Below are 15,249 nucleotides of genomic sequence, written 5' to 3' on the forward strand. Positions count from 1 at the left end.
TTCCTCCTCCCTCCTAAAACTCTTGGCCTCCTACAAAGTTATTCTGAGCTTTCCGAGTACTTCGCGTATTCACGGTAAATTTTGCTTTTACCTTCACCCAAAATGTCACCATTGAACAAAACACGAGATTAGTGTCCAAGGGGCGATGATAATTGGACAATACTAATATAATTAGCGGTGATAATTTGCACAGCGACTTGTAATTAGACAACCTCGAAGTTGGAGCTTTATTTACTTGACAAGTTAAATATTATGTGACAAACATCTTCATTGTAAAATAAGTGTTGACTATTTGAAAATCAAATAAGTTTATGCCGATCATGTCATGTCTTATTCTTACACCAATTGGACCACATGGTTAAACGATTTATTGTAATCCCCGTTCTATTAATTTTAAGTTTTCAACTTTACTATTCATCATAACCACCAAGTGACAATATTTAGAATGAAACCGACGTCAAAAAGTCGTCTCCCTTTTTCCGGTTATAATAAACGACTTTGACTGCCTTATTGTTCCAGTGGGTAGCCCATAGTTTTAGCTAGGTTTCGAATCACAAGGCCTCTGGGTTCCAGATTTGGATTGGGCTATAAATTGAGCTTTTTTTCCTCCTAGAAGTTTTCCTTAGATAATAAGTTCCGTCCCCGGGCGTTATCGTTAACTTAAATCTTGCATGCTGATCTTCAATAGGCAAACATTATCGCCCTAAGCTCGGCAATCCGTATCTTCTATAGAGAGGAAGGCTTGGCTTACAGGGCTCATTACAGAGTGGGCTGATAAATCTGATGTAATACATGAATTCGGTTTGATTTGATTTCATAATCCAGGAATGTTTGTACACAGCTGTATAGCAATAGCTCTTCAAGCGGCACGACGGAGTATCTGACAAGTTCTCCGATTACAACCAGAAGGGGAAAGCTTGGCCTCGCGCTACTCATCGGCGTGGCTGAAACTGTCGATATGTAAGTCTTTTTGTATTGATTATTTTTTGTTGTAACGAATGAAATAACAATTATTATACCTTAAAATATTCTCTCGGCAAAAAAACTGATACAAAAGAAGGAAATCAATAATAGACAAACGATGCAATGACTTTTGATGAGCCTTACGTGTACTGCGTACGTCTATCTTTTTTATGACAATAAAATTTGTTCTGAAATAATGCATTATTTTATAAAAATTATATTAATCTTTTCCCAAATAAGTATATTCGGCAAAAGTATTTAATTATGAACAAAATTGCCTTTGATATTTTTTGCTCTTAATGAATATCTTAGGAGGTATATCCGTTTTGAAATTACTTTGAATTAAAAGAATGCTGAAATAGGTAACTAAACGCACATTTATGATAAGAGACCAGTGGCCGGCCGTCAGAAACTCTTTCTTGCGGCTCAGATTTCATTACTCAGACCAATTATAGAAGGACCAGTATCGTACCCATATTCACAAACGAAATTTTCTGCCATTTTCTAAGGAAAAAGAGCTTAGATTTGGTATATATCTTTTACAGTCTCTATAATCGCATTAGATCGTCGATCATATACTTTGACAGAAAATTAACGTATAGCGAGGCAGGTCCTATACAGTAGTTGGTCTGAGGTTCATTATCAGCCGATGGACGTCCACTGCTGGACATAGGCATTTGCATGGACTTCCAAGCACAACGGTCTCGAGCCGCCAGCATCCAGCGGCTTCCTACAATCCGCTTGATGTCCTCGGTCCTCCTAGTGGGGGGTTAGATTCCAGGGACCTTGGGACCCCAACGTCCATCGGTTCTTCGAACTATGTGGCCTGCCCACTGCCACTTCAGCTCCGCGACTATTAGCATTAAAAAATATGCTATACAAAACTATATATTTTTAATGCTAATGGCTATATTATACTAACAAATGCCCAATTTCACTCAGCGGGCGAGCTATGCTTGGAGTTTCTCTACGTGATCGAAACAGAAATGAGGAGATCCGCAGACGAACTAAAGTCACTGACAGCTCAGCGAGTCGCGAAGCTGAAGTGGCAGTGGGCAGGCCACATAGTTCGAAGAACCGATGGACATAGAGGTCCCAAGGTACTGGATTGGCGACCCCGCATCGGAAAGCGCGATGTTGGTCGAGTCCCTACTAGGTGGACCGAGGACATCAAGCAGGGAGCCGCTGGATGCTGGCCGCTCGAGACCGTTTTGTTTGGGAGACCATGCAAGAGGCCTACGTTCAGCTGTGGGCGTCCATCGGCTGTTAACTCAGATCAATTATTGTATAGGACCTGCCTCGCTAGACGTTACTTTTCTGTCAAAGTATATGATCAAGGATCTAATCCGATTATAAAAACTGTCTCTATAGAATCGATGTTAAATAGTTGTAATCGTGTTTGTCGGTTAAAGAGCTCCGTGATATACCTTTTTGTGTAATTGAATTGTGTAAAAAACGGGCAAAAACTTCGAGTTTAGTATAAGTTAAATACCAAATCTAAGCTCGTTTTCCTCAGAAAATGACAGTCAATTTTGTTCGTGACTATGAGTGCGATACAGGTCCTTCTATAATTGGTCTGAGGCTGTTAATGATGATAGCACATGTTCCTCGTGGACAGGGACGTAGTACGTCGGTGTTTGGAGCACTCGCCGCAGCTGCAGGCGCTAGTGTGTCGGCTGCGGCTCGCCACGCTGGCGGCGGGCGTGGGGAACGCATTCGTGTCCACCTTACACAAGGCTGCCAGTGATGCGGCGGTGTGGTGAGTTAATGTAACCCATTATGGTGTAATCTGTAAATACATATCACATGCACTGATCGGTTGGAAGGTGGTGCTAAAAAAAACTTAAATGATTCATGTTTGGTTTTGAATTTTTTGATTTCTTTGTGAGATGTTAATGTTTAAATTTGTAATTAATAGATAATATTGTTTTTATTAATTGTCAGCCAGCTAAACGGTTATTTACAGATGTGAAAAAATTCAGAAAAGTAACAAGTATTAATTAATACAAGTAGGAATTAGTGTAGTCGATAAACCAAAAGCAACCATTAGCTAATATAGCACAACTAAGAAGCGTGATGCGATTGCCCAGCGGATATAACCTCTGCCTTGTGCCTGCGAAGGTGTCATGCGAAACGGTTAAAGAAAAACATTGTAAATAAACCTGCATGTCTAAGAATTTTCTTAATTCTCTACGTGTGTGAAGTCTGCCAATCCGCATTGGCCCAGCGTGGTAGGCTATTTATTCCCTCTCATTCCAAGAGGATACTCGTGCTCAACAGTTAGCCGAATATAGGTTGTTAATTATGCGTCTACTGGCAAAGACGTACCGCCAAGCGATTTAGCGTTCCGGTATGATGTCTTGTAGTAACCGAAATGGGTGTGGGTATTCATTCTATTCCTAACAAGTTAGCCCGCTTCCATTTTAGATTGCATCATCACTTGCCGTCAGGTGAGATTGTAGTCAAGGGGTTAGCCCTTGACTACAATCTGATTGTATAGACTAATAAAATATAAAAGTGTGTGTCAGATCCGACGCACGAATGGAGTTTACTCTCTCAGATCGACTGTCTAAATAGGTGTATTTTGCACCGCAGCATACCTACATTATGTACGCTGCGTGCACATACGTGTGCATGCATGCTATTCTGCGCACGCCGAAAGGTGCGCAGAATAGGTTGCGCACAAAAACGTAACGCGTCATTAGTTCACCGAATATTACTGCCCATATTTTTTTCATACCGGGGGCTAATGAGTAATCGATTCTCAAGGAGTAAACTCCAAAAAAATGCGCGTTGTTCGACACGCACATGACCGGTCTCGGGTCTTTTCATATAATATAACTCCTTGTACTCCAGGTTGTCAGATCTGATGTTCGGTCCGCGGCTGCAGTCGGTGTGGCTGGACCTGCTCAGCAGCGCGCCGGAGCGCACCAACAAGCTCGCGAACACGCTGCTCGCCGACCTGTGCGCCGTGCTAGCGGTCGGCGACACCAAACACACCAACTTGTGAGTAGTTTTTGACCGACTCCAAGAAAATGAGGAGGTTCTCTGTTCGACGCGTGTTTTTTTAATTTTTTTTTTACCACGAGTCTGAGTCTCACAGTCATCGTGTTGATTTTTTTAACTTCACCTATTTAAGAACACTTGGGTTATAAAGCAAATCTAACAATATCTTAATTACGTAAATCCGTTCAGCTGTTTGGAAGATATGAGATAATAAAGAACATTACATACATACATACTTACTTTTTTGAAGGCCTCCGTGGCGCAGTGGTATGCGCGGTGGATTTACAAAACGGAGGTCCTGGGTTCGATCCCCGGCTGGGCAGATTGAGATTTTCTTAATTTGTTCAAGTCTGGCTGGTGGGAGGCTTCGACCGTGGCTAGTTACCACCCTACCGGCAAAGACTTACCGCCAAGCGATTTAGCGTTCTGTTACGATGCCGTGTAGAAACCGATAGAGGTGTGGATTTTCATCCTCCTCCTAACAAGTTAGTCCGCTTCTATCTTAGACTGCATCATCACTTACCATCAGGTGAGATTGTAGTCAAGGACTAACTTGTAAAGAATAAAAAAAAAAAAAAAAACTTACGTAATACATACAAGATACGCGCGAAAAACATACCCTTCTTGCAGTCGGGTAATTAGTATTTGAAAATACAGTTATCTCATCATGTCATTAAATGTATTTAATGGAGCTAAATTTATACAAATCGCGTTAACTCGACACCACGTTACAGTCCACAGAAAGCACGTGATGTGAGAAGCTGATATAAATATTTCGTTACTTTTATACCGAGACCATTATACCGTTAGCTGAGTGACGTTACTAATTTTATTACTACTTGTCTAACACCCGGTGTTAAAACGAATCACATGACTAAGACTCATGGACTAAGAGTCTGCGATAGTCAGACTGCCGCGAATGATAATAAAGTTAATGTCAGAGTCAAAAATCAAAATCAAAAGTAAATACAAAAGTCAAGGTCAAAGTCAAAATTTATTTATTTCAATTTAAGGCTTAGTTTACAATTATTTTTGAAACGTTAATTACATAATGGTACGAGGTTTCCAAATACGCCTTGGTCAGAAAATTAGATGAGATAAATTACTCAACTACTAATTATAATAATAACGACTAATTATTCAATTAGTTGTGATAAGATAATGAAGCTCAGTGTAGAATTACAATGGTATCCTGACCCTTAAACTAGGTAAGGCCGTGTCTTATTAATTATTAAATTCATTAGAAAGCAGGTTAACTAAAGGTTCTAGCTTAAATATACTTAGACAAAGCTAAGTGACTGAAGACATGATTCGTTATATTATGCTGAGGAACACATTAAAGAAAATGCTTTCTACTTGGACGGCTCACTGTCTGGTCCCTTAAAAACCACTACCTTGCAAAGAAACCACAGTCCAAACTTCATATTTGGCTACCGTACTTACCTATAGCAGGAGTATGGGCTATAAAGGGATTTTTCGTTTTTTTTCATTTCTGCAACGTGCTGGGCCCAAAATAGTCTGTCTATCAGTCTTCAGGAAACGAAGTATGGTATGGTATGGCTATTGCAGGCTCTCGTCCTATATTTAAAGTGTGAATTGAAAGCGTTCAAAATAAACAATATAGTCAATACACAATGACATGCTAAACGAAGTCCTAAAATCAGTCAAGTCAATTAGCATATTTTTTTTGTTTATTGTATTATAAGGTTGTGCTATAAATAAGTTGTTATATTCATCGTTATCAGCGTAATTTAACGCCCACTATAGAGCCAAGTCTTTCTCCTTATAGAAACTTAATTTATTACGCTGCTACGATGTTTTTTCATTCTTTAGTGATTCGGCTTTTCAAGCTTAGGGTAGTAATGTGAAATTCTATAACGACCACTATTAATGTTAATGGTAATTAACGGGGCTGGATGCTCCACGTGATGTCCGAAGACCGACTATTACATCATCAACTTCCCACTTGAGGCCTGAGAATTTTAACTGAAATTTTTTTACAAGAAAGAAGTTCAGTAATTCCTTGCCTGAACTCCTGGGTGGAATTCGTTGCTGTTCTTATTTCCATTGTTGAGTTCCGGTCTGAAGGGCATTGTTGCCAGTGGAATTAGTATGGCCTACTAGTTGAAATAATCACAATTCGCCAAGAATCTTTATGTTTGTGAAGTTAGCTGCGGTATGAATCGCGGTTGCGTCGAGCCGGCTCCCCGCCCCTGCCGTTCGTAACGTTATTGATTAATTGCGCAGTCATTTGTTGCTAACTTCACAAACATAATATCTTGTGGCGGGCACTGTACTTACGGTACATAGACTCGACTCACTGTTATTCGCACGGCTCGCGGAACTGACAGAAGATTATATGAAAACTTGTCAAATAGTTGCTCACCGCTTAGCATTGGGAGCAACTTTTGTGAGCCGTTTCTATGAAAAGTAAATTCAGTCTATACAATATTGTGTCTGTTTCTGCCCCAGATTGATGGACACAAGGCATCATTTCTTAGAGCATGTTGAGGAATGGTTTTCCACTTACCGACAAGTAGACCTACTTCTCGGTCCGTCAATTATGTATTATTATATTCAATTATATATTACTATAAAAGAAATGCTTATTCTAACTCTACATTTTTAGGTCGATTATAAATAAGCTGTGAAAACCAAAAAAACATTCTTTGCGATCAATTGTGCTAATTTGACGCTAAAAGATTCCTAAACATAACAGGGTTTAAATATTACTATCGTTTTGTCAGTGCTAAATATCTATAAAAGGTTGTCCAAAAAATTTGAGTATCTTTCAATTATCATATTTATTTTTCATGATATTTTTAGATGCTATAGTTTTTTGTTGGTGTAGGTAAAACAACTAGTAATAGCTAAATATGCTAATTAAATGGTAATAAACATTTCCTTAACCGAACTGACCAGAATTCTAAAAATATTTTTATTAATTATGGCGACAAAGATAGACTAATGATTACAAAGATAGAATAGATTAAGTATGGCGATAAAGAGACTTTTGATTTATGAGTGTAGTTGTAATTGGTTCCATAGACAAACCGCTAAAGCTAGAGATATCTGTGGATTAGAACCAAAAACAACAGACTCTAAGGACATTTTTATTACTTCGTTTTGCGGAAGTCTGAAGAAAGTATTGTTTTTTGTTATTCTATTCTTGTTCTGTATTTGTGCATGAGATGCTGGAGAACACAAATACAAAATCTTTATTTAGAAACTTTGTAACCCTCCCACTCCCTTAGATTACGATGAAATCGTCGGATTTTTGAAATGCATACTTTGTTGCTCTAATAACGTTTGTACTAACGAACCTTACCCTACCTATGTGCTGGTTGAGTATTTTATTTGGGTTGTCCTAAACGTACTTACTAATTATATGAATGGTTTATATTTGGTGGAGTTACCTACTCTACAACATGCACGGTACCCTTCCTTAAATTCGTGCCTCGCTAGAGTAAATCCAAAAATTCTCACCCCGGCTCACGGAGATTAGTCGAAAGAATGAAAATGTGTTTTGAATTTATTTGGTGCAATAATAAAAAAGAAACAAACTAGACATAAGTATCTACTCGTAACCTAAAAAATCCGTTGACATTTGCTATATTAATCGCTTTAATAGAACCATTAATCCGTCTCTAAGACAGAAGATATTTTTCTGACATTTTCTTGAAACGCATCCAACACTTTCAGTATACGACTCAGAGTCAGCGCAGATCAATTAGACGATTTTTGCCATAGCTAATGGAAAATTGTTCTTATTCCATTTGCATAAAGTTGTTATTTAGTGTGCGTCCATGGTGTCTGGAGTAAGCTATGGAGTATTCCATTTGATTTTCAACTTTTATTGAGACGCAATAAAGACTCAAATTGTTTACAGTGAAAGAATTCCATTTGATATGCGTCGGCGTCCATTATACAAACTTTTGTCTTTGGACGTACCCCCTGATAATTACTGACATGTGTGAATGAAATCAGTCAAGTGCAACATGTTATTTTTAGTACATGTATTTTTAATAGTTATTTTTGCGTAGTGTATACGCGTTCCTCACGTGATCGCTCGTTCAATGGATCCACGCGCTTACTATTTGTGCGATCTAGTTATGTAACGTAGGTCGGTGTGCATTTCGTACTAAATTACAACATTATGGATTTGTCTATGTAATGTTTTTTGGTTCATTTACTGAAATAAGGCATTTATTTATTTATTTATTTATTTATTCGGAAGCCAACGTTGTATACAAAAAACTTATACCTAATTCAACATAACATGCATTAAAAAGTAATATGCTACATTGTACACCCCACTTACAGGCTAATTCAACATGCGTTTATTTTAATACAATTCTTAATTTACCATTAAAAAAAAAGAAACAAAAACTAAATCTACCTACCACTAAAAATAAAAAAAAGAAACTAAAAGAAGGAAAGAAAAAAAAATGTATTAATTGATTATTGGTTATGAAACACGGCTAAAACTCACGTGATATTACGTCGGAGTATGCCCGACTAGTTTCGAACCCATAAAAAAAATGTAATTACAACAATAATAATGGGAATTAACAATAAGAAATTACATTTAAAACAAAAACAGAATGCATTTAAAGTACATTATTCATCGACATATGTTTTTTAACTTTACTTTTAAAAGAATTAGAACCGCTATTGAAAATATCCAGATTTGCCATTTTAAAAATATTATTATACGATCTCACTATTCTTTCAATAGGTGCATTTCTCCCCAGATTAGTTTTTGTGATTCTTGGCCTAAAAGTTAGTTTATTTTTAATGTGAGATCTAGCATTTTTGTTCGGCACAGCAAGTTTTACCCTATTCAGCAACTCCGAGTTGTCTATTTTAAAATTAACAATTTTGTGCAAAAAACAAAGGTCTATCAAATCTCTACGGTTAGATAGTGAAGCCGTTTTATAAAATTTTAAGAGATCATTATACTTGGTTCTTTCCTTCAATATTTTATCTTTAAATGCTAAATGTCGTAAAAACTTTTTTTGTACTCTTTCAATTCTATCCTTATGTACTTGATAATACATTTTAAGGCATTTCAGAATAGCGTACCAGTACGATGGCGTGTAGAAATCGAAAGAGGTGTGGATTTTCAACCTACTCCTAACAAGTTAGCCTGCTTCTATCTTACATTACATCATTACTTACCATCAGTTGAGATTGTAGTCGCTTGAATAGGACAGTTGATATGTTATCTGTTTAAAATGTGCAAGATGAGTACTGAGTAGTAGTAGTAAGACTATCAACTACTAGATACAGTAGAAAATTTCCAATTTTATGTTAAAAATATCATTCTGTTTATTTAATATGTTTCTAGTTTTAGAATGTAAAAACATTGTATTCAATTCTAAACGTATTGTTTCAGCTTCATCAGCACGTTGCTAACGTACGTCCTCACGCATCACCTCGGCTGGGTCACGACCGTCAGTCCGTACGACACTGTTGACCCGCACAGTACGCAGGAAAGCCGACGACCGTACAATGCGCTGTGGGCACAGCTGACCGACCTCTGCGGCAGCGTTGGCTTCCCACCACGATCCGCCAGGACCATCATAATCGGCTCCACCGACGTACAATTCGTGAACAGACTTCTCGCCGTGCTAACGTACTTCATACGTTGCGGCGACGTCGAGAAAAACAGTTACGAGTATCAAGACTGCATTTTCGGTGAAGCTAAAGTTGTGCCGGTGAATAAAAAATGTTCCGATTCGGACAGGACTGCCAAACTTTTGGAAGTGAAAGAGTGCACGAGAGACAGTTTAAGAGTACCCTCGTTCAATAGAAGCAGTGGAAGTAGTGTTAGTACTTTAGTGTCGAGTGAAAGTGGTCTGAGAAAGTCGACGACGCTCGCGAATTTAAGTCGGAAGCTCTCTAGTTCGGATGCGATAGATGGCAGCACTAGCGCTGATTGTCAGCCCAAAACTTTGCGGAGACAGCCGACGATGATGATCTCGTTGAAGGACTCTGCGGACTCCAATTCAGACTTGTCGACGTCGGCCGACAGCGATAATAAAGTTCTTTTCGTACTCGGCGATGATGAAAAGCTGGTGGGGTTGAAGAACAAGTCTAACGGAGGGAAGTGCGTTAAGAAGTCGTCTAAGGTCGAATTGGAAACCACCGAGAGAGCCTGTACCGAAGACCACGTCAAAGAGAAGTCCAGGAGTCCCGACAGCCCTTCGAAGTGCTGCGCGCAAACACTACAACATTCCAAGCCAATAAAACATTCCGGTTTTAAGTTCGAGTTCGATAAGTACCCGCAGATAGTCACTAATTATATGAAGAGTAAAAACTTAGAGATTTTAGATAGGCACTATATAGGAAAGCCGGGGAATCTGAAGCTGGAGAACTTTCAGTTCGACCCCACCTTCGTTCCCCCGATACAGGAGGAGAGATGCGAGACTTGTTACAAGTGCCAGCTGTTGGAGTCGATGTTGCAAACGCCCACCAACGCCTCGGAAATGGAGTACATGAACGACATGCCGCGGCAAACTGAACCGCAGTACGCGAAGGAAACCATAGTGAGTGATACGGAACAATATCGGGAGATGTCACCGAAAACGTTCATCAGGAAGCGTAAAGAGAACACAGTTGTAGTGAATGTTAAGAGTAAGGTCGATAAATGTGTCTCGCGGAACGTTTGTACGTTTAGTGTTAAATTAGAGGGCGAGAGTGCTGCGGAGGAGGACGATAAGTTAGAAGTGAAGCGAGTGATAGAGTTCCCGTTGCCGCGGATGAGTACGCAGTTCCGCACGCAAATGCATTCCGGCTATGACGTCACTCTATTCAGTGGACTCACAAACCATTATGTACCTGATTTAGTTTTACAAGGTGAGGGGTTGTCTTACTTATCTACTATCTATACTAATATTATAAAGAGTTTGTTTGTTTGTTTGATTGAACGCGCTAATTTCAGGTCTGATTTGAAAAATTCTTTCAGTGTTAGATAGCCTATTTATCGAGGAAGGCTATAGGCTATATTTTATCCCCTATTCCTTCAGGAACGGGAACCATGCGGGTGAAACCGCGCGGCGTCAGGTAGTTTCATTATGTAAGTTACCTATATGTTTAAGTTTATTCAACTAAGACATGCTGTCTTTCGAATTACGTGCGTAATTTATTATATCTGAATCTAAATACAATGACGTACTCATATAGGAAATTTCATCATTATTTAATATACAAATAAAACGAACAATAAGATGAAAGCAAACATATTGTTTGTTTTCCTTGAGTCATTATTACGCACTGCTATATGAAAAGCTTAAGTGGAGCTAATTGATAAAGTACATTAAATACAAAAAAGTTTGCGACGCACGAGTCTACTATTGAAATTAGCATCAACGCATAAATTCAAACTTGTCATGTGTTCGTTTTCTTTGCTGCGGGTTCCGTATACTATGCGATTCACAGTCACTGAGAACTTGCATTTCCAGAGAAAATTTTGTTTAGGTTGAGTTCGCATTTTGCCGGTAGGGAGTCCGCCGAGAAGATTTAAGTGATAGCGGCTAGATTACTAGTAGGAATAGTCCATTGATGTAACTCTTCATGCTAATTGTCTGTCTTTGGTTGATTTTTGATTGATGTCTTTGATTGATTTTTGGGCAGCCAGACAGGGAGAGTATCTCGAATTCCAACGCAAAGCGGTGCAATTCCTTTCACCCTTTGTTGCAACATACATAAGTAAGAGTGGGTCATTATAGCTATACAAGGCCTATGTCTAAGATGCACACCATGACAAATCTCGTGAAAAAAAATATTAGAGAAAAACCAGTAGAGGTGGAATCGAAAATGCCAAGCTTTGGGAAACCCTAAATGACTTAATTCTGTGAATATTTGTTTTGTTTAATTGAAATGTGTTTTACCGCAGGGACGTTAGCAAATCCTAGCACATGGGAGGCGGAGCTGAGGCGAGACCTGGACTTGTCGTCGTATCTGCACAAGAGTGTGGACGCGCCGATACAGTCCGTCGCGATCGTAGGGGACACTAACACGTGGTGAGAATGTCATGGATGTTTTAATATAAAATCAATGTCTAGTAGACCTATTTGAGGCCTATACACTGCTCGCGAAGTTGGTCGAATCGAATCGATCGAAATATTTCTTAGCGCACATCTTAGGGCTGTAGGTAACTGTTTTGTACACAGTATTTTTGGTCGTTTGCTTGTAGAAAAGTAGAAAAATAGACTCTGAAACCGATTTTTTTACCCATAGAAATCTACATTATTAGTGTCTAACATAGGCTATGTTTTATTCCCGAATTCCGTGGAAAGAGAACTACATGGATAAAACCGCGAGTTAGACATCGCCTGTCGGGTAAGCTGATCGTTGATAGAAATGCATTATCAGGGAGGTGCGACTGATCGGGCGCGCGTGCGGTAGCGGCGGCCTCTCCCCGCTCGTGGGCGGCATGCTGGACGCGGTCACAGCCATGCGCAGATCACAAATACCGCCACAACAGGTAATAATAATCTGCTTTATCCGGCTCGAAGGACCGATAAAATGCTCTTCGACCTTAACATGCGGATTGCTGAAAGCTACGATGTCTACTCATGTATCCGCAAATAAATAAATTGATTGATTGATTGATGTTATGTCGTTAGCTTAGTTTATTCATGTGTGGTTTGCCTATTAGTAAACCATATATGAGTATTCGCCCGCGCGGATCAGGGTATGACTTTTTTCACGAGATTTGTCATGGTGCGCATCTTAGATATAGGCCAGGGTATGACAGGGTATGACTTTGGTCAAATGAGTATGACCAAAGTTAACGGGAGCAGGAAATGCACATTTCAAGGCATGTGTCTAACAAGTTGCCTCGCGTGGAGCAAGCGTTTTCCACTTAACACATAGTGGCCATTTGTGTTCCGTAAACTAATAGTAAACAAAGAAAGGTGGCTTTAGAAACTAGCAGCCTTTTTGATTGAAGAACTGTTCCGGCTATTTTCCTTTATAGACCACTTTTTACATTTACAGTGTCTCACATATCTGGAGAGCAAGCTTCGCGAGTTCTGCGTGCTTTCCAAAACGTTGGCCGACATGTTGATGTCGACGGACTTCTGCGACATCGCCACTCTCACCAGGTCACTGAACATCGACGAGAACGACGTGCCGCTACTGCTGGCGGTGGCGACCACGCATACGCCGCAAGTCACAAGAAGATACGGCATCAGTTACAGGTGATGGTGCGTTTTTGGTAGAACTGAGTCTCCCAATATAAGCCACAGAAACACAGTTCTGTTCAAGACTCAATGTAGAAATGTCCTGTGTTCCGTTGGTCTATTTTTGTCACAAGGAGATACAGCATCAGTTGTAGGTAATGATGCGTTTTTTAGAAAAAAATTGTCTCCTAATATATACTAGTAAGCCACATGACCACAGTTAAGACAATGTTGAAATGTCTTGTGTTCCGTTGATCTACTTTTCTCACAAGGAGATACGGCATCAGATTTAGGTAATGATGCGTTTTTAGAAAAATTGAGTCTCTTAATATGTACTAGTAAGCCACATGACCATAACTAAGACTCAATGTTGAAATGTCCCGTGTTCCGTTGGTCTATTTTTGTCACAAGGGAATACGGCATCAGTTGTAGGTAATGATGCGCTTTTAGAAGAATGGAGTCTCAATATAACCACATAGCCACAGTTAAGGAAACAAAAGTCAATGTTCAGAGGTCCTGTGTTGGTCCATTTTTGTCGTAAGGAGATAAGGCATCAGTTTTGTTAATGATGCGATTTTAGAAGACTACGGTGTTTCACAATATAACGTATAAGCCTCATAGCCACGGTTCAGACTCTATGTTGAGAGGTTTCGTATTCCGTTGGTATATTTTTGTCACAAGGAGATAAGGCATCAGTAGGATCAGTTCAGTAGTAATGGTATCGTTTTGGAAGACAGAGTCTCCTTATGTGACCGCACATATATGTATAAGCCACATAATGACGGTTAAGGGAAAGGGTGGATAGGGAAAGAGTGGAAAGGGAAAGGATAAGGTTAAGGGTAAATGTTGAGAGGACCTGGGTTCCGCTGGTCTATTTTTGTCACAAGGATACTCGTATAAGGCATCAGTTATAAGTAATGGTGCGTTTTTAGAGGAAAACCGAGTCTCAAATTAAATCAAGTCAAAAATCATTTATTTCAAGTAGGCTCAGTTTACAAGCACTTTTGACACGTCAGTTGACTATTTGTAAAGATTCTACCACCGGTTCGGAAGGCAGGTTCTGCTGAGAAGATACCGGCAAGAAACTCAACAGTTGCTCTTTTGAAAAGTCATACAGTATTATAATTTACAATTGATAACAATTACAATTTCTTATAGTTTTATTTCCTGTGTGAAGGTGGAAGCTGATCCAATGGCCTCCAAGCGCTTTTATCTTTAAGGAACTCATCAATGTTGTAGTAACCTCGACTAAGTAAATGTTAATGTCTCCCAATATAACCTATGTTAATGTCTCCCAATATAACCTACAAGCTACATAAGCACATTTAAGGGGTCAGACTCATGGTTGAGGTCTTATTGTTTTGTCCCTACTCAGTACTCTCAGCACAGGTTTATTTTTTGTTTATTTGGACGGTAATACTTATCAAGTTTTATAAAGAAAGGGTTTTGAAATCTGTCTAAACTTTGTATCTATGAGCATTCATTACAACTTGTGGCTAACTTATTAAATAATGCGATTGTTTAATATTATTATTTATTGCTTAAAGTCTGTAATCAAGTGTATATACTACGAGTTTTTATTAATAAAGTATATTTTTAATTTATTCCATCCACTAGCCAAATATAATGTAATATTGTTTTATATCGTTAAAGTAAAAAGTATTATAATGTGTGAAACATTCAGTGTTGTTCAAGGTAAAAGGGGCCATCAATAAATTTTTGGAATTATACGAGTGACGTAATATCGCGAAGATTGTGTGACATTATTTTTGAAATGGCCCCAAATGAGTGGATCTTTTTTTGCAATTTATCGCTTTAATGTTTATTATGTAAGTTATACTTATTTAATAATAAATGGGTTATAATAATGAGAGATCGCCTATTTAGAGTGTCTATTTTGGTAAAAAATATTATTTAAAAAATTGATGAAATTAGTGTGAAATTGTATATTTTCGTGTGATTTTTATTATGTCAAAGTATTAAGTTTATAATTAAGTAAATATTTGCCTAATGTTTTTAATTTTTATTTATATTTGATATTTATCGAAGTTAGTTGAAATTTATATGCTAGGAAATACATATTTGTGTC

The 15,249-nt window shown here is 38.6% G+C and overlaps 1 protein-coding gene across 3 annotated transcripts in view; it reads left to right on the forward strand.

Annotated features, from left to right (window-relative positions):
* The window catches only part of LOC112048842 (folliculin-interacting protein 2), a 37,872-nt gene extending 22,835 nt beyond the window's left edge, over positions 1-15,037 (forward strand). For all 3 annotated transcript variants that reach the window (XM_024086522.2, XM_024086523.2, XM_024086524.2), the window contains 7 exons: positions 842-960; positions 2,582-2,722; positions 3,820-3,969; positions 9,368-10,830; positions 11,870-11,996; positions 12,349-12,460; positions 12,976-15,037. In XM_024086522.2, coding sequence (XP_023942290.2) covers positions 842-960; positions 2,582-2,722; positions 3,820-3,969; positions 9,368-10,830; positions 11,870-11,996; positions 12,349-12,460; positions 12,976-13,182 — 2,319 coding nt within the window. In that variant the 3' untranslated portion in view covers positions 13,183-15,037. The remainder of the gene's footprint in view (positions 1-841; positions 961-2,581; positions 2,723-3,819; positions 3,970-9,367; positions 10,831-11,869; positions 11,997-12,348; positions 12,461-12,975) is intronic.
* Positions 15,038-15,249: the final 212 nt, after the last annotated feature.

This window comes from Bicyclus anynana, chromosome 7, assembly GCF_947172395.1.
Source record: "Bicyclus anynana chromosome 7, ilBicAnyn1.1, whole genome shotgun sequence".
Classification (NCBI taxonomy): domain Eukaryota; kingdom Metazoa; phylum Arthropoda; class Insecta; order Lepidoptera; family Nymphalidae; genus Bicyclus; species Bicyclus anynana.